Source organism: Echeneis naucrates, chromosome 12, assembly GCF_900963305.1.
Source record: "Echeneis naucrates chromosome 12, fEcheNa1.1, whole genome shotgun sequence".
NCBI lineage: Eukaryota > Metazoa > Chordata > Actinopteri > Carangiformes > Echeneidae > Echeneis > Echeneis naucrates.
The window spans coordinates 245,897-265,846 of NC_042522.1; the positions used below are offsets into that span (position 1 = coordinate 245,897).

Below are 19,950 nucleotides of genomic sequence, written 5' to 3' on the forward strand. Positions count from 1 at the left end.
AAAATCATATGATGATTTTGATCAGAAATCACCCTCTTTCATATTCATTTCAATTGATAAATATCTTGCTGCAGCTTACTGGTAGATTACTTATAAAAATCTCTTCTTGATTTAACTAAAGGAAATCTGGCTTGTGAACCTTTTTTTTTTTTTACAGAACATATTGTCAGTTCCAACAAGTTCAAACAGAAGAAATACCACAGTGAAGGACCTGGCATAAATTCACGCTCATTAGCTCAGTTAGCGAAAAGTTATTCCAGAAAGGTCCTGGGATGCCAACACCGGGCATATTTCCACTGAATTTGTCTGTGCATCGGTGTATTGTAGTGGTGATACCACAGATGAGTAGGCTAAACCACAGTCAGGATCTAAAAGCTATGAGTTGCTTTCTCTAAAAACAGAATTATTCTATTTGTTAAAAAAATTCTACACAAAATTATAGCAATGGTAATTTGCTTTTCTCTTTTAATTCTATTACTTTTCACTTTGTGTACTTGTTGTACAACCCTAACACTGTGTATTTAGTCATGCTGCCATCTTGTGCCCTTGAACAGGATGTGTGCCAGCTTGATGCCAGCTGGATCTCGAGGTCGGATAGGATATGGGCTCCAGTGGGGTGGACAAGATCAGATAGGGCACCTCCACACAGTAAAGCGGATGCATTATGTTGATTAAGCCTTTTATCTCTGCAGATTGGAGAAAACAGGTGGTCTGAGGTGTAATCAGTGGGATCTCAGTAACTGATAACAAAGGTTAATGTGCACTGACTTTAACCTGCAGGAAATCTGCCTTCTTTCTCATCATCCACTGCTGTCATGTTCCATTAAATATTAAATAACAACCTTCATATGTAACCCCATAAAGGTTTAGAACTGGAGCTTGTTTTCCAAAAACTGAAGTTCACCTAAAATGGACCAAGCAAGCTCAAAGTCATAACCACATAATCCCCGCTACACTGACCAGTGGCTTCATCACAACATGTTCTCTGTTTGGATGTGTCGTCTGTCCAGCAGTGGACTGCACAAATACTCAGCCTGAGTCAACTCCATTCACACAAACTTTCTTCTAATTTTGTTGTTGTCAGAGCAATATATATATTATAAATTTTGCCGCTATGTTCATCTGGGGCAAAATTGGCTAGATTACTATACTGTATTTTATTTTTATTTTTTTTTATGGGACTTGCCACCAAATAAAAAAAGATATAATTATAACTACAATTAGTTTTAAGTCTATTTCAGAAAATTAATGTTATTAAATGTGGAAATGGCCTCATCCTGTAGAAATTGTGTAGGACAAATACAATATATGGTGCGATTGTAATAAGGTCAGGAAGTTGTATCTCATTCCTGGACTCTAAGAAGTCCCTCATCTAATTTTGGTCTGCTGCAATAAGTGCAAGTTGAGTCTTCAGGTTTTAGTGTTTTTAATTGAGTTTCATTCTTTAACACATATTTGAGTATTGGTAAAAGCAGTCTTAAAGCAGATGTTTTCTTTTTATTATCATTATTATTGCTACTATCATTATTGTAATTGTTATTATAAGAAGCTGAAAGAGCTCTCAGGCCATTGGGGCATGCCCAAGAGCTTCAGCCCACATCTTTGTTTGAAATTGTACTATTCTTCTCCCAACAAAATATGGGCTGAAAGGAAATCTCTAGAAGTAAAATAAAACTAATGCTCGATTATGAATCAACTGGACCACGCATTCTGATTCAGCCCTGAATTCTTCCACGAAAGCTTTTATCTGAAACAGTTAGTACAATTTGTATACACACAACCATGCTGTAAAAAATGAATTGATGTGTCAGTCAGTTCTCATGTTCAATGTGATGAAGTTTGATGTCCCAACAACCTCCGTAGTCTTATTTAGTCATTAGTTAGTTACAGAGAAGTTCAAAGAATCATAACTGGGGTAACCATCAAACAAAATCTCAGGTGCAAAAAAGCGAAGTAATTGACAGGCTTTATGACTCAGTCCTGTGGATCTCTCCATATCCAAAAGGTTTCAGAATTACCATGTCATGCTGCATTTTTGAGAAAATAATACACCAGAAGTATAGTGTGATTTAATGTGATGTGAAGATATATAAATCAAAATGAACATTTTATAGTTACAATCAAAGCTTGGATTAAATATGCCGAAGACATTCCATGTATCATGACACACATGGAAAACATAGCTTTTAAGTCAAGTGAAGTTAAGATAATCAGTGTTTTTAGATTGGAAATGCATCATGACTGTTGGCTTATGGAAGCATAGTCAAAGTCAGAATTCTAGTTACAAGCAACAGTTCCTGGTTTTCACAGCAGCAGTGCAGATGGCTGAGTGGTTAGTGTGCATGCCATGTTTGTGCATTGGTTAGATTCCAGCCTGGGAGCCATGCTGCAGGTCATTTCCTTTCCTCTCCCTGTTGGCCTCTCTGCCGCTTACTACTTAGAATAAAAGAGACATAATAATAAGAGAAGAGAATAAACAACAACAACAAAAAAAAAACATTACAATTAAATAAGAGAAACACAAGCAGCTCCATCAGGGAATATTAAGACTGTGAGACCCAACAAGTGTTTTGGGCTTCACTTCAGCTTGTTCTATTCTTTTAAAATAAAGAGAAAGACCTTTTCCCCACCCTTTGTCATCATGAGGCCTGCACTAATTCACAAACTGAGCACTCAGTATGTTTCTGATAGTTTAATCAGCATTGATCAAGGCATCGTGAGTTAAAAGCAAAACTGATAGATGGTCTGGTAGACCACGCCCATATGAACCAATCGATATGATGAATGATGAATACCTTGAGCCAGAGCATGAACACCTACATCTGTTGTGTTTGGAGGTGTAAGTTGATAAATAAAACATTTTCAATTTTCTTTACATTTTTCGGCACCATCATCTGGCTGAGTAGGGAGCTGTTCTCATTGAAGAAGTGTGTTAGGCCAGCTGTAAACTGTGCTGGAACAAACAGCACAACATTTCCACACTCACTGGTGATCATGAAGCTAAAGAGACAGTTATTCTGTGTATGGATATATTCTTATATTAATATAATATATGATGTTGTATTATTGTTTGGGTATATTTTATATTATATTATATTATATTATTATATTACTGCAATCTTATAATATCAACAATAACACTGCATGATGATCATTCCACCCACTGATCTTACTAAGGGACTGAGAACACAAATATGCAGATGCTGAGTTTGACGGCAGATAATTATCATTACCAAAACAGCAGATGTCCCAAGTTCAACTGGATACAAATTACAGCATTTTCTATGGACATTATTAATTGTAGTACTGTAATCCTGTCCTTAGTCACAGATCTTATTGTATTAGATGTTATGCTTCTGTTTCTTGCTTCAGTCTTCATGGCATGCTGCACTTGGCATGGAGCATTTCAATGAGCAGGTTGTTGCAGGGCATCTCACCACTGAGGTTTCTGCAGCAAAGGTAGTCTTCAGCCAGGGTGCTGAGAGAGCGTAACTCAGAAAGACACAGCAACAGATGAGTAAAATGTCCAAGGTTGCACAGTGTGTACTCCAGCAGGGCTCCCTTAGCCTGCTCATGCACTCTCTCCACAAATTGATGCTCTTCAAGATCTTTGACATCTGGGTAGGAAAAGATGAATGAAGCAAAAGTTGTTAAACCTTTCATGTCACAAGATGATAAATTTGAGGATTTCAGAGGCTTTTCCTATTGTTATCTTTAATTACTATTGTGTTACTTTTGTATATTTATGCTTTCGACAAATCGCGTAATCATGTTCTTCAGGACTTTTCCATCCATTCACCTTTTTACTTCTTGTAATAAACTGTTGAACCTTCCCTAAATCTCTGCATCCACATCTGCGCTTGGGTTTCCTAAAGTGTTTGCCACAATTATATAGATGTTGGCATCATAATAAATTCAAATTCTAAATTTAATTCAAAACAAATTCATATCAAACTTCATTTTCACTTTGCAATGCATCACAAGTGTAATGCAAGCAAATTGACATTGCATTTCTCTCAGGGATTGTAGTAATAAATACACATTTAATAAAATCTAAATCTAAAATCTAAAAATATATAGTAAAAATAACTCACATCACTCACAAGTTGCACTGTGGACTGATAATTAATAATGATCATTCTTTAAAAGTATTTTGCCACAATTAAAAACCACAATCACCAGCTAAATTATAAAACAGCATATTGCTTGTAAAAATAGATGACAAGGATTTAGCTGTAATTTACCTGGATTAAAGAGGATCAGGAACTTGACACAGGCAAACTCTTGACGGTCTACTTTTAGGATATGAAGTTTCTCAACCAGTTTCAGTCCCCTCTGGATCAGGCTGTACAAAGTAGGACCAGCATGAAAGGGTATGTTTGAAAAGTGCACCTGCAGCAAAGATTACAGAGAGTGATGTCATGAACAGCTGTGCATCATGATGTCATGATCGCAGATGGTAATCAAGATAGTAATGACTGATGATGTGAGTGAGGTATTTAACTGTGGATCTTTGGGGCGTGATACTGATCACCCTCATCTCTTCCCACTTAGAATGGCCAGAGGCATCCCAGACAAGAGGAGGATGCATGTTCTCCTGGATGCTCTTATAGACATTGAGCCCAACCTCCAATGTTAAATCATTTAAAACAGCTCAACATTAAAGGCCATGGATGGATGGAAAGATGGCATGATTTGAATTTGATCTCAGCAACATTGATCCACAACATAATACTGTATTAAGCACAATAACTATGGAATGGAGGCCATGGCCTTCAACTGCCATCCTGTCTCTTTGGAGTGAGAGGGAGCGGGCAGCAATTCATCTTGTCAAAGAAATGACATCCACTATATGAATTGCTACCACAGACCACAGACAGAAACACCAACAGGCCTCTAAGTAGCAGAAACCATCTCACTGACTTCGAGCACTGAACTAACAGACTGAAGGCATCATCACTGCCCACAGCAATTAGACTACACAAAAAAGTGCTGAATAAAAGAGATAACTGAAGTCTCTGGGGCCTGCTGCTGTCCATGCATGTTATTTATATGTTGTATGTAATGTTTTTGCATGTTGTTATGTATGGTCTAAGTGTTAGCAAGTATGTGTTTGCTTGGGTGCTTTTGATGTAAATTCTGCTCCCTATTCAGTTCAACTGTGAGCATGCATTCAAAAAAGTCAAACTGATATATACCCCACTTAGCCCATTTCCCTCAAAAAGCTCACCTCCTCTCCTGTAACCAGGAGCAGACTGCCCTCTTTTCCATAGAGGACCTGCCTAGAGATGATGTCAAGGATCAACAGTTCACTCCAGCAGCTGTACAGCAACTTCATCTGATCACTCACCTTGGAGCAAAAAGAAAGATCTAATACAGTTTAAATACATCCTCATCACATGCTCCACATATGAATTCAGCACAGCTGGTAAATAGAAGCAGCATGAAGTGAACTGAGAGACAGTGTCTCTTTTGTTAATTTATCTAAAACCAACATCAGCAGAAAAGGTCTAACCTTAAGTTGTCTGAAGAAGATGGACGTACGAGCCCACTCCACAATGGAGAGCAAAGTCTGGTCAGCCATGAGGCACAACAGTCTGAAAGTGCTGGTGTTCCCGTGCTTCCTCCAGCTTGTCTGCTCCTGCTGGAGGCGAGCACTAATCTTAGTCTGTAGTTGTAGCTCATCTGGATCACAGAGGAGGAACTCCGTCACCAGCTGAGGCATCTTGGGACCTTGTGGAGAGCTTGAGTCTGGCTTGTCTGGGTTAGTGTAAAGTCCTTCAGCAGCGTCTTGTGGACCTGCACAGTCATTAGTGTGCTTGGACTTGACAGTCCACTTTGAGAGGGAGAAGCTCTGGTCATGGGAGGAACCTGGTGAACACAGTGATGAGCGCTGGTAACTGACCTGCGCTGTGGGTAGCGGGCTGTTGTGGACGAAATAGGAAGGATGAAGGATGGAGTCTGGTTGGAGGCCACCAGTGTCAATCTGGTTGGCTGAGTAAACCAGAGCTGGGCTGCTCTCCAGGCTGAATGAACCAGCTTGTATTAAAGCCTTTCTCTGCTGCTTCAGGGCACGATCTCGCTTGTACATGGGGCCAAATGTGTTTCTGCCACCTCGCATCCGATCTGCACGAACAGCTGATGAGAACAGTTTGTGAAGAGCAGTTCATCAGAATGATGTTCACTGATAACAATTTCACACAGATTGCAAGCATTAAAGGGAAAACATGGATGGAAAACCTCAGTTCAGGCTGTATGGTGATAAACTGCATAGTTTAGATTCATGTGGTGTTAATTAAACCCATGTATGACTGCAGAGTTTCCCAACAGACTGTATATAAAAGTGAATGTAGGTTGCAGAGCTGAGAAGTGAAACCAGTGAATTGAAGTAGATTGCACTGAAGGGTATGGGGAAATGTTCCTACTTTTCACTTCATTTATCCCCTCAGTAAACATTTTCTTAATGAGTTGATGGACTCAGTCTGTAGTTTTCAATGCAGCATGATGTTCATTTTTTAAATGATGGTCCCATTTAAAGGAAAAAAAGATCCCTCAGCAGGGTATGAATTAGGGGTATTAATTCTCCTCAACTCCACCTTTTCCTCCAAATACGGTTCTACAGGTTTCAAGGTCAAAATGTTGACAGACAAATTACAAAACCAATGGGTGAAGTCATGGAGGATTGACTCTTGGGCTTTCCAGACAACATCAGTTATTTCACTATCTGGTACATCAAGAATTCAATTAAAAAGAAAGATGCCATCCTTACCTTCCAGCCGCATGCCAACATAAAGACACTTCTGAAACCTGCAGAAGGGACAACGTTTCCTCTGATCTTTATCGATCCTGCACTCCTTGTTCTCTGCACAGACATACTTCTTGTTGTTCTGAACTGTTCTCTTGAAAAAACCCTGTGTGTGATGATGGAGAAGAAGGACCCGCTTGAAGAAGGCAGTTGTGTTGTTGCAACCTGTACTGGGTCTTGTTGTTAAACACAGTAAACCCAGCACAGACAGCACTACAGGCATGATCTTCTCAGATCTCTCTGTTTCAGATCCCCTCTTGAATGGTTTCTGATGCAGAGGTCTGCCAGGAGAATCAATGGAAACCTCAGGTTGTTCTATTTCCATCTCGCTTTTCAATTCTCTGTCATTTATATTTAAATTACTTTTTCCTGACTCTTTAAACTTTAGGTCATTATCAAGTAAAGATAAAGGCATTGTGTTGTTGGTGCTAAAATATGGAGAAAAACTGATGCCCAGACATTTGACTTAGTGAAAACCCATTTAACCTTTAGTGCGTTATGTTCTGAAGGAGCCCCTCTTCTTTAATTTGCTGTGAGATAAATTTATATTTTTGGATTTAACCCCATCTGAAAGTATCAGAAACTTATCCTTTCTTCCTCTCAAATAGTTTTAACAGAACATGTTTCTGCATTTCAAGAGTTTTATAATAACTCAATCTGAAATATAAATAATTATAATATCTGGGGAATTTCACTTTTTGCACTTATGTATCTTATGTACTGACCTGTTGTGCCAAAGGAAGTTTCTAAAAAAAAAAAAACATTCAATTAACTTTTGTAGTTAAACTTCCCAGTGCAACAAAAATTTTTACCTTGCAGCTTTCACAGGTGAGCAGACCATAATGGTACCCAGAGACCTTATCTCCACAAACTGGACAAAGCTCCTCCAAATCCACATCTTGTCTGGACTCCATAGTGGAAAAAGAAAGAACACAGTTGAATTCCACCTGTGTCACCTGTTAAATTGCGAGTAAAGGTTTCCTCAGCTGTCTGCCAACCTAAAGCTGTGACTGTGAGTGGTCAGAGACTCTCTGCTCTTATGTCATCACCCTGTGGTGGCAGGACCCTCCTCATGGTTCTGCCTCAGATGCTGACCTGGTCTGAAGCACCAGCCAATGAGCACTTTACAATCAGTAGACTGCGCTCTGCAGTCCATCCTCTCAGGTGATTCTTCCTCAGTTCCACTGTTCTTCTAAGACTATATTCATGTGTCCACTCTGTTTGATTGCTGCTGCAGGCTGCTATCTTTTATTTCTTTATGTAAAGTGATTGATTTGATATTTCAAGTTGGAATCACATATCTCTTTTCACAGTTTAGCTGCTGTACATACACAATGTTCATGACCACATGAGCTGCAATAAACAAATAATGAATACATGTTTTAACTCACACAGTTTAGCGCACATCACGAAGTGCAAGTCAGACTCTACCACACATGAGAAACATTGTGAACTCAGTGTTAAACTTCATTCCTTTACTAAATAAGGGCTGGCCAGAATCCATATCATTTTGCTTCTATTCATGACTTTATTCTTCTGCTAAAGTTAGCATACCAACCAGCTAGCTCCCTACCCATTTACCCTGAGGATGTAGCTGCTCAGGATGTATTGGAACTTCTTGTATCTTAAACGCAACAATGGCCAATGTTCTGCTAAATGTGAACGGTGTGTGTGCTATGTCCATCTCTATCAGAGATATGATTTTAACCAGTTTTAAGCTTAATAAGCTATTTATGAACAAAAACAACAAACAACTGAGTACGAAATAATGCTATCAGTTAAAGGTGTAAATTTCACCATCAGTCGTAGTGTTATGAGCAGGTCTAAAACCTAACCTAAAAAAAAACAAAAAACTAAAACCTGGCTGACATTATGCAAGGCTCTGAACTGAGCAGTGACTGGAGATTTGGACTGACAGGACCACTTGTTAAAAAACATTTGGCTGTTCCATTTGGCCTGATCTGTAATAATGAAGGACTTCTTGAAAATATTTTGCCATGTGTTCAGCTGATTTTTTACTCCACTTCTTCATCTTCTCGACAGACCCAGAACCCTATTTCATATATAAGACAGAAAACATAAACACAAAGGAACATTGTTGAGAGACATAGCAGACTTTTGTGTAATCTGGGAGACAGTGAAAAGGCCATTTCATGGTTTTCTATGGTTTTTGATGACCAGTAGATGGAGGTGTTGCATTACACAACAAAAATGTTGTTGGCCGATTTCCCCAGTTGTACAAAGGAAATGTAATATCTACTGCTTTTAATTTATTCATGAACCCAAATGAACAGGAACAGGGTTAGGGTTAGATGAGGTGAGATGAGGTGAGGTGGATGTGCAATTGGAGACACTGTGGTTACATCATATTGACAAATATTGACGAATATCTTGATCTTACAACTTTGTAGGAACGTATTATTGAGATGATGATGATTATTATTATTAGTAGTAGAAGTATTAGTATTAGTATTTAGTAGTAGTAGCTTTCAATAAGCCCTTAATTTCATGCAACAGGTCTTTTTGGGGCACGGATGAGGCTTATGTTTTTGTTATTTCACAATTTACCAATTTTGTCGTTAAACAAACATGTTAAAGAATCTAAAGCATGCTCATGCTCCAGTAAAGACAATTAAAGACATTAACTGTCTCAGCTGTTCAATGCTACAAGACTGTAAAGAACCAAAAACTGCAGTAATCATTTCTTTCACCATTTGTTGAGGATAGATGATGTAAAGCCCCAAAAACTGGTTGACCAATTCTACAGATGCTCTATGGGGACAAAAGAGTTTACAATAAAGTGCAGAAGATCATTTTATAGAAGGGGGAATAGTTTTTCTTTTTGAATCTTTTCATGTGTAAAGTATTTTCACATTAAAAAACTACATTATAATGATGATTGCTTCTTTTAATTATGCAAAGATTATTTGCTTTTACACTTCTTGAATCACTTTTTTCACTTTCACCTTGGTGAATTTCACTTTTTCCTGACAAATATACCTACAGATATCAGCTTATATAGTTATATATATATAGTAACCAGGGTTAGATTATACATGCGGCCCAAATTTAGGCTCAGTGAAACCTGATAAAAAGATTCAAGATGTATCTTGAATACAATGAACTTTGTTCTTTATAACATAGCATTAAACATGTTGTGATATGGTTATTCCTGTATAATGTCATCATCATCCAAGTTTTTCATTTACATTCTTATATTGTTCAGTGAGTGGAAAGGTTAATGATAAGTATTGAATATGATCCTCTTGACTCAGATGGTAACAGTTAAATTTGCATTCCATTTGTGGTGACACGTACAAACAGCTCTTTATGGTATGAAACCCATGGTCAACCTTCCAAGAGTTTCATAAACTCTGCCACAGGGAAGATACACAAAAGATCAGGAAGCAGTAGAGGTTCGCACTTTTAATCTTTCCAATGTGAACCCCGATAGGAAAGCTGAGAGCTTGTGGATCTGGATGGAGTTCACAGGCGGTCAGAGCATCTGCTGGAATATAGGACAGCTTTGCAGGATCCAGGAGCTCAGGGTGACTGCAGGCACTTCTGGCAGGAGCTGAGGTAGCCAGACTGTCCAGGGTTCTTACAGAAAGTATATCCAAGCTCTCCTTACTGGCAGTTGCAATAAACTAAGGTCAGTAATCTTCTCCTCTTGTTTGAGTATGGGATGTAAATAGAGAGTCTGCTGCCGTAATCAGCTGTGACATTTGATGTCCATCGGTAAATTTTAGCTGTTTAGGCACGTCTGTGGCTGGACTTACAGTTAGTGGCTGGCTTTCCTGAAGTTGGCTGAGGCCAAAGACTCTAATCCTACTTTAGGATCCTATCACATATGACTGAGGGTTAAAGAAATACAGAAGATGCAGCTAGGACCAATCCTCTTTTATTAAACAAAGTATTTCCTCCTGCTTGGAAGAAGCACGTATCCTTGTTTGTATTCCTGTCTCACTCAACAGACAGGCTTTGTGTGAGTGATCGTCAGTCAGAGCAGTTGATAAGAGATCAACAGTACTGTATTCTCTCAAAACTGTTTCTGTCATAAAATATATCACATCTGGTCTAGCTAAGACAATTTTAATTCATACAGCACCAGTTCACAACAAGGCACTTTCCAAAAAAGCAGGTCTAGACTTTCTTGTATAAAATCACTTACAGAGGTGGGAATTTTCAAGATATTTGATAGTACAGGCCTTCGTCAACATAGTCACAACTTTGCTTCTACAAGGCTGTTTCCTCTGTCCACAGCTCTGCATTATGGACAGAGGAGAAAATCTAACAAATGGAGTAGAATGTAGTAGAGTGGACACAGCCTTCATTACTGCTCTGCAGACTCAACACACCCACACACACACCTTCTTTGCCTATTTACTGTTCCTGCTAGCATTAGTGGAAAGAAAACACAGCTTCGTACAGTGATTTACTGTGACTTCATCTCGGCTCTCCTCAAAGTGGCACATTTTTCTCCCAGCAACCTTTTCTAAAATGTGACTGCAGACTGATTATTACTCACATTTTTAACATTCACATTAAAACATTAAACAAACATAGACAACAATATACACTGCAGTCGTATCAAATGTTCAGATAAGTATTATTGTTATTATTATTATTAGCAGCAGCAGCAGTAGTAGTAGTAATAGTACTAGTATTTTAGCATTTGCCCCAAGTATTCACCTCAGCTTCTGAGGCCCAAGACTATTTTATGTTTCTCTAGAAGGACGGTACTCATGAGCAGCTCTGATTGCACCTCCTAAGCTCCTTTGATGGAAATCACCATCCCTCAGGCTGGTGTTCTGGAATTTGGGTGATGTTAAATAATCAAAATGTGGGATTTTTGTTGTTATTTGCACTACCTACTTGTAGTTCTAATGTTAATTTATGAGCTATGCACAAAGGTTTTTAGACCAAGATGTCTCAGGCAGAAGTGAAATTGATTGCTCGGGAAAATGGCCACCTATAGAATGATAGAGTATACGTCAGCAGGAGATTGTGGTGGATTGATGGATCAACAAAACACTAGAACATGACAAAGGAGAATAGTCCAGGGCACATGCTGCAGAGGGGAGTCCTTTCAGGAGACAGTCCCGTCACAGGGTTGAAAAAACCTCATAACAATTAATGAGGTCTTCACTATAGATAATTTTTTGTTAGTGCAGCAAGTTACCCTGCTGCACCATTAATCCTAAACAGTGTGCCTGCAGCACCTCATCTCTCCAAAGGGATTGGCCGCTAAAGGTCTGCTGTAGGGGTCCAAAGAGTGGCCCATCCTCATGAGGTCTAGCTGAGTTCATGAGCCAACAACAGCTATGAACTCTCCTTCAGGCTCGTGCACACTTATTAAATTCATATTGGTTATGGAGGACATGTGTTCTCTGTTCACACTGATTTGAAGCAACGGCAGTGTACGGTGTACAGCACATTCCTCTTCAGAAAGACTTCCTCTCACAGTTTAGACACATGAGGGTTTAGGGGCATTGTTCAGAAAATGCCTGAAGGTTTGAGTTTGAGTGTGAATGGTTGTTTGTCTGTACCTGTCAGCCATGTCCATGCACTAACCCCCTTGACCCCACGAGGATAATCAGGATGGATAATAGCTGGATGAACGTCAACAATTATTACAATTATCACAGAGCACATATGTGCCAGCACCCATCTCCACTGGTCTACGTGACAAAAAAAAGAGGGATTATTATTCTTACAAAGGTCACGTTTGAAGTTTACACTGTTTTATATGACTGTTTAGACTGACTCTTTGAAGAATCACAGACATAACTCTGACTTGAAAAAATGGAGCATTTAAAGGTGGCCTGGTCATGGTTGTGCTACACTGTACAAATGTTGCATTCCAGCTGTTGTACAGTATAGAGAAAAGCCAGAGGCAATGTGCAGCAGATCAACAGTAATTACCAACTGGAGCCACTGATGTGGCTCAGTCGGTGCATCAATATTATACTCAGAGTTTTTCACTGAAAAGCATCTGAAGACTCAACTCAAAATGTCCTGCTGCCTTCCATGTCAGGAAAAAATACTTTCATGCTCTTAAACCTTTCCATGAATGATTATGGTTCCTCTCCAATTTCAGCATTAGCTTTTGTTCCAAGTGTGTACCTGGTTGCTTAGGAGTACATGGAAACAGCTCACATGGTAAAACACAGCAGAGCTAGCTGGTGACAAATGCCTTTCAGACTCACCTGAAACTGCAGGTCACAGAAGGACAAGCCTCTCATATACATCCTGCACCGTGGCGAGCTGCTAATGAAGCTGCAGACAGGTGTCAGCCGTCTCTAATGTTTATGACAGAGCTCTTTTCCCTGTGTGCTGCTGATGTCATCAGGAGCTTGCTGTTATTAGTGAATAATGTCTGGCAGCAGGAGTTTAAGTGTCGGCACAAGTTCAGGCCTAAAATCACTCCTTACTTTCAAATGATCTCAGAGGGAGAGAAGGAGCACTTTGTAAAACAATAAACAAATCAACGTCATAAGTCAGGGAAACAACTCATGTTACAGGCCACAACAGGCCTATAGGGGCCTCATGCAATGAAAGAGTGTGGAATCAGCCCTGGCTTCACACTTAAATACTGGGCTCCTGTATCGTGGAGTCCAAAAGTCTGAGGCTGTATTCTGATTCACTTTAAAGGGAAAGTGGTAATTTGAGGAGAAATAGAGGTTTTCTTCCTGATTTCTGTCATATGGCTGGGAAAAATTGAGGAATGAGAAGTCACAGACTTTAACACTGGCCTTTGGGGAAGGGGGGGTGAGACTGATGAACAGCCCAACAACTACAACTACAGCTGCCTCCGTTCAGGTGACAGAGAAACCACAAGTTGGCCAAAGTTGGCTCATTATGATGGAATGATAAGGTGAGATCATTATTTAATATCTAGAAGAGGGAGGGGTTGAGGTCATAGGTTAACAGCGCCATCATCTGGCTTCACAGGCTGCTGTTCATTTTCCAGATTCCTACTGAGGGTTAGGGTTAGGGTTAGGGTTGTGTCTTTGACTTCTTTGTATTCCCAATTTTAACCAACTGTTGTTGTTGACAAAGGTCCCCCACCTGCAAGACACAGTCTTTCACTTCTGCACTGAGGGCTCTCTCAATCCGAACAATGACATAAATCAGCATGAGATGATATTGTGAAGCAGCATGGGATCATGGGATTTTTTTGGATTTGGATTGTTTCTGTGTCAGCCATTCATGAGAGGTATTAGTATTCATTATTATTTTTATTGTAGTCATTAGTAGCACTGAATAAAACAGATTAGATTGTCATTTGTAAGCATATTTGGAGGAGAAGGTGGAGCTGAGAAGGACTGAGGGCTGACTGTGTGTTACAGTCTGTCACTTGTACAAGTAGGCACATCCCCACTTTATGGTCTAGTTTCTTCTGATTCGTCCACTCATCTGTCTCAGACTCAGTTTGGCTGTCTTTGTCTTTTAGGTGAAGATAAGTATGGTTGCAATATAAGTGAGTGCTGTGGGTTTCAGATTTGAACAGAAAGTGAGTTTGTTTGTCAGCCACTAGCTCAAGTTCAGAAAGCACAGCACTCCGCCAGGGAGAGACATGCTGTGTCTGAGTGACGGCTTGGACTGATAGGCTGATCTGGTTGCTCAAACCTGTAATGTCAGATTGCTGTGATGAATACATACAGACAAATGACATGTTGTCTTACAGCTCAGTGCAGTGGGCCCAGAGCAGAGCCCTGCAGGACGCCAGCAACAGACACTCACTATTTATCTCAGATTTTCATGACAGCATCAAGAGTGTGGCATGTGTGAGGATTAGTATTCCTGTAAATGAGATTAAATCTGCAGCAATATGAGGAGGCAAAGCTTTATTCACTCATGTTTAACAATGTCTCACCTGTTCTTCACCTGCTTTTGTTTTTTCTTTCTGATCTTCACATCCAAATGAGATCAACTGTTAATGTAAAAAACAGCTGTTTACATTAAGATTTACATGTGCCTTTTTTCTAAAAATGCCTCAGTTTTCCTGCCAGACCGTCACACACTGCTTTTATGATTTTATATATTGAATGACATTTTTTAAGCCATTCATGCTCAGATAAAGCTGCTGTTGTTTTTGTGCCAAAAACACAAAAAATGCTATCTTTTGTGACGTCATAGTAAAAGTGTAATTAAAGTTGTATTTTAAAAGAAATTAAACTTTAGCTTTAATGTCAGGGAAAAGAAATAACAGGTCTGACAGGGAGTACATGTAGATAAGGGGAAAACTATGTGCTGAGAGAGGTGGCAGAAAAAATGGACTGAGGGGAACAAAAGGGCAGATCGTGACACAAGAGACACAGAGCTTCTCCTGGATTAGCAAGTAAATGCGTAGCAGATGTGCAGGCGGTGGACTGAGTCAGTCATTTTTGACTGAGATGGAGCAGGAAGCTGCTCCTGAAATGGTTTGGTTAGAACATGCATCACATGAATTTTTCTAATCTTTTCCTCCATATTGTGTCCATCTTACCCCTCCCATTACATACAGACTCTCATCTGCTGATCCTCAGCCAAAACATGTAAAATATTACCTTTTATTTAGCTGTTTCAGTTTCAGGGTCCTGGTCTTACTGTCACACTGTCATGGCTGACCTGAACAGTTGGTTGGGCCAGAGCCATCATGAGCAGTAAATATCAACTTAAGTTTTCAGCCATCCAATGTTGACTAGAGCCAATCTGACTGGTCTCCTACCTGTCTATCACAGGGTAACATGGATTGTTGGATGTTCACCAAGATCTTAACTGTGGAGCAGCTGAGAACTGTGTGTAGGAAAGAAAATGTCTGAAACCATTGGAACTATTCAGATGACTTCTTTTTTTAGTATTATTATTACATGCCTGTTGAATCCCAGGGAGGAGTGCTGTGAGCACATTTTGTCACCTTGGCCTCTGAATCACCTGAGAGATGTTTGCAGTAACAATGAAGCCAAACGTTGTTGGGTTGCAGGTTTCATCGTGCAGAAAGCCACTGACATCTGTCTCCCTCTGTATCTTCCACCTGACTAAACTCGAACCATGAGCTCTCTTTGTGAGCTGCTGTGTGTATGCATCATTTTTTATGATCAATTGTTTAGCAAAGAGGCAGGTGTTTGTCTTTCACCCAGCAGCTCAACGGAGCAGAACAAATGGAGTTATTCCACTCATGTTCACTCGCAGTTAACACAAAGAGGAGGAAGGGATTTGTTTCAAAGTGGGTAAATATTGTTGCCGTCTGTCACTCAGAAAGCCAAGTTGAGAGGCAGGTAAATTAGTTGTACTGTTCAGTGACCCAGATGCAGCACATGCGTCTATCATGTAAGAGCTCTAAAATCTAAATCAAGCTGCGGGGAAATTGGATTCAAATGTGCTGTGAGTGTTTGCAGAGTCTGTGCAGCGGATTGGTCTTTATAATGCATACCTGTGTATGTGTACTCTGTTTGTACAAGGATCAAATGTCTCATTGGCCACTGTACAGATACAGCACAAACAAGCTTTGAAAACTAATTAAGTAGAGATACAAAATCTAAAAGCCATCTAAAAATTCAGCCTCATGTGTGATATTCATGAATTCATTTACCCATCACAGTGGGTGCTGGAGCCAATCCCAGCTCACACTGGGTGAGGGCGGAGTCACCCTGGACAGGTCACCAGTCCATCACAGGGCCAACACAGAGACCAACAACCATTCACACTCAGACACGGACAATTTAGAGTCAGTTCACCTAAATATGCATGTCTTTGGACGGTGGGAGGAAACCCACACAAACATGGCGTGGTGGTGATCTGGTTATTTACTTTTATGATGGCACAGGATCTGGCCAGGTGTTGCCCTCTTACATGGATATACACATTAGGGTGTGGGAATTCCTCTTTTTCCTCATTACTCTTACCGTTCTCACCCCTCTCCCTATTTTCTTCTCAATACTTCACTGATTTCAAGAAACCTCTATCCCAATTAAAATGGAGACGTCAGAAAATTTGGACTTTGGACAGCAACTGAGTGGAGCCGACCTGAAGTAATACCCTCATGAACGCTGATATCTGGTGATTTTTCTAAATCCTCGATTCTGTGGTTACAAGTGGTGATAGAGGAGAGGCTGGGGTTAGAGGTGTTACAGTAAAAACAAAGACATTTGATGAACATTGATTAAAAGTCTGCAAATTGATGCACTAGTCCATTATATGAAAATTGGCCCAGATCATCTCACCTTAATTTTATTAATAATATTTTAATTTATCACAACACTTGTGTTGCAACTGACCAAGGATGCAACTTGAAAAATAAAAATAAAAATTCAGCCATTAACTTTTCTTTTTGTTGTCTGGATCACCATAGAATTCTGAAAATATGTAATGTTAAAAAATCATATTATTTATTATATTTATCACAATATTTCAGTAATATGTTGCAACCATTCTAGCCATGAACAGCATGTGCTAGCTGGATATACTGGGACAAACTAACTTGCTTACAGGTTAACAAACAAATGATTAAAAGTAATTGTTCATTAATCCAAACAAAAGGCAAGGCTATAAATACAGCTCTCTTTTATCACTACCTTCTGACAGGTAAAGACTTGTTGCAACAGTCCACCGGTACACACCTCTACCTTTACTGCTTCAATTCAACAAAACAACAATAAAAATTGAAGAAAATGCATTTTTATTTGAAGTGCCAACACTTTTAAGTTTGAAAATTTAAAATGCATTACAAAGGATGTCAATGGAAAAATAAATAGCAAAGAGAAGAATTTGCACAATCGTTAAACCGACACAAATACAATGATAAATATCAGACTCAAAATAATCAGTGAATTTAGATGTTTTTTTTTTAACATCACATTGGGATCATATTGTAATATTAAATAGATTTTATTTATTTTTTTTATTTATTGCAACCAGCACATTGGTGGGAATAAATAAATGTTCGTTCGTAACATGCGAGTCGGGATGATCGTGAGTAACAATATTTTACATATACAACATTATCTTGTATGAGTTCAGCAACAGGTACTGACTGGTTGACTTAAAGACCAAAAAAATCTGGTGCTTGGCTAAAATTACATCACCAAACTACATCTGCTCAATTGTCCCATTGACAACAACTCACAACATTAATAATGGATCTAACTGTTTTATCTAATGAGAAGCATGTGGCCCATTTTTTCTGCTACACTGTTTACCTGTAGTAAATGTCCAATCAATCTTTGACTTGAACTTTCCATAAGAAACACTTCTTTTGTGAAATTTGTACAAATGTTGATGGCTGTCTGTCCAACAAAATTAGTTCAGTTGTGTATCGGAAGATATGTGTCCCAGTCAAATGTCACTCTAAAGTTATCCTTTTCCTTTGGCTGGTGGAGGTCAGTCAGATATATTTGGTGGATTCTGTCCTGTGGCCACGTTTCCCCGCTTCCCGATTCCTGTCTTGGAGGTGAACCCTGTGGCCTGTGTCACATGCCTGCACTTTGAGTTCTCGCTGTTCACAGCCTGGGGGGTGGTGTGGGATCTCAGGAGGCAAAGTAGGAGCTCTGCATCGAATAGAGACGGTCAATGGGGTTCTCCACCTGAGTCTGCAAGGAGCCTCCATCTGTAGTTGCCATGAAGCAGTCACTTAGACTTGTCAGCGAGTTATCACTGTCAATGTCATGAACAAAGGAGTCAGTGCCTGGTGGGAGGAGAGAGGTCAGGGGTCAAACACAGCAGCTGTGGTGTTGGCTATCACTAGATTTCATTTTGACATCTGAGACACTGAGTCTCCAGTGTTCATTTACATTGGAGTCTACATTGGAAGAAATTAGGCATTGACATTAAAGACACACAAGTGGTGCTTATGGAGTGTGAAGCTCACCATAGGGGTTCATATGGTCACCTGGCATCTGTGGTGGGGTAAGACCCTGCTGGAAGGGGTCAGTGTTGTAGCTGTTGTGTTCCATGGTCACCAGGTGCTGCTGCTGGTTTGGAGGAAGAGTCCCAGAGTAGGAGCTGAGCAGGCCCTCCATACACCCTGATATCACCTCTGTGGCAAAAACAACATCAGGCTTACAATGTAGCAACAAGTTACTGATCTTGTGTCTTTTGGATCAAAGGTGTTGGTTCGGTACTGTATTATTGTATACATGGCCTGATATAAGTTTGGTCTCTCAGTGGGTGTCTTTGGTGTTGGCTTGTCCTGGCACTGGGGTTTAGGGGATGTCAGGGTAGGAACACATGAAATGCAACTGGGATGTGCAGTGAGTGGTGAGAAATATCTGTACTAAGATGTATCAAAGAAAAGATGTAAATGGATCTGTCTTCCTCAACTAGGATTAAATACGTAATCTAGCCACAATCACTAACTTGTTTTCCATAGATACATACAATATAAACCAGGGGATGCTACTGTGCACTGAAGGTGGTGGTAACATACAGCTATCTGGGAATGAATGGGACTGTACCTGAGGCTGTATAATTCAAGTGTTTAGGTGCAACATCAACAGTCATGGTTACTAGTAATAATCCATCAATTAGAACAAACACACAGTGTTCTATCCTACCAAGCTACGAATGGTTGCATGTGAATGGGCTTGAATGCGAAAGCAAAATGCCACATCTTATCCGGGAATTGATATGACAATTTGAAATGGATCTTTTTCTCCCCGTGCCTGTGTGGGTTTATTCCCTCCGTCCAAAGACATCATGTTTGGGTTAACTGGTGACTCTATACTGTCTATAGGTCTGAGTGTGAGGATGAGTGGTTGTTGGTCTCTGTCTGTCTCTGTGTGTTGGCCCTCTGATGGACTGCTGACCTGTCCATGGTGACCCTGCCCTCACCTAATGTGAGCTGGGATTGGCTCCAGCACCCCCACGTCATCTAAGCGGCAGATGATGAATGAATTAGTGAAAGAATGTAAATAGGCCTTGTTGCTGTAAATGCTTATCAATAATTTAATAATTAATTTTAATAAGAAGAAATATATATTTAGTTTTATCTTGCTGGAGTTCATCAAAACACCAAATATCCCTATTCATAAGAACATGGATGCTACATCCATGCTTTTTCTAGAGACTAGCCATTCTGCACATCAAATGCTATCCTACAAAAGCATACTGTCTATTCTAAATGCATTGTGAACACTGTCTGACTGTGAAGATTTCTCACTGTC

General features: G+C 39.8%; 2 protein-coding genes across 3 annotated transcripts in view; both read right to left on the reverse strand.

The window, feature by feature from the left end:
• Positions 1 to 3,375: 3,375 nt before the first annotated feature.
• nr5a1b (nuclear receptor subfamily 5, group A, member 1b) lies at positions 3,376 to 7,719 on the reverse strand. Its single transcript, XM_029516388.1, has 6 exons — positions 7,618 to 7,719; positions 6,770 to 6,911; positions 5,516 to 6,138; positions 5,231 to 5,350; positions 4,245 to 4,392; positions 3,376 to 3,617 (listed from the first exon to the last, which is right to left on the reverse strand). The coding sequence occupies exons 1-6, from the start codon at positions 7,717 to 7,719 to the stop codon at positions 3,376 to 3,378; spliced, it is 1,377 nt and encodes a 458-aa protein (XP_029372248.1).
• A 10,373-nt stretch (positions 7,720 to 18,092) lies between these two features.
• LOC115052155 (LIM/homeobox protein LMX-1.2-like) overlaps positions 18,093 to 19,950 on the reverse strand; it is a 33,192-nt gene continuing 31,334 nt past the window's right edge. For both annotated transcript variants that reach the window (XM_029516106.1, XM_029516107.1), the window contains 2 exons: positions 18,657 to 18,824; positions 18,093 to 18,473 (listed from right to left, as the gene is read on the reverse strand). In XM_029516106.1, the coding sequence (XP_029371966.1) occupies positions 18,316 to 18,473; positions 18,657 to 18,824 (326 nt within the window). In that variant the 3' untranslated portion in view covers positions 18,093 to 18,315. The remainder of the gene's footprint in view (positions 18,474 to 18,656; positions 18,825 to 19,950) is intronic.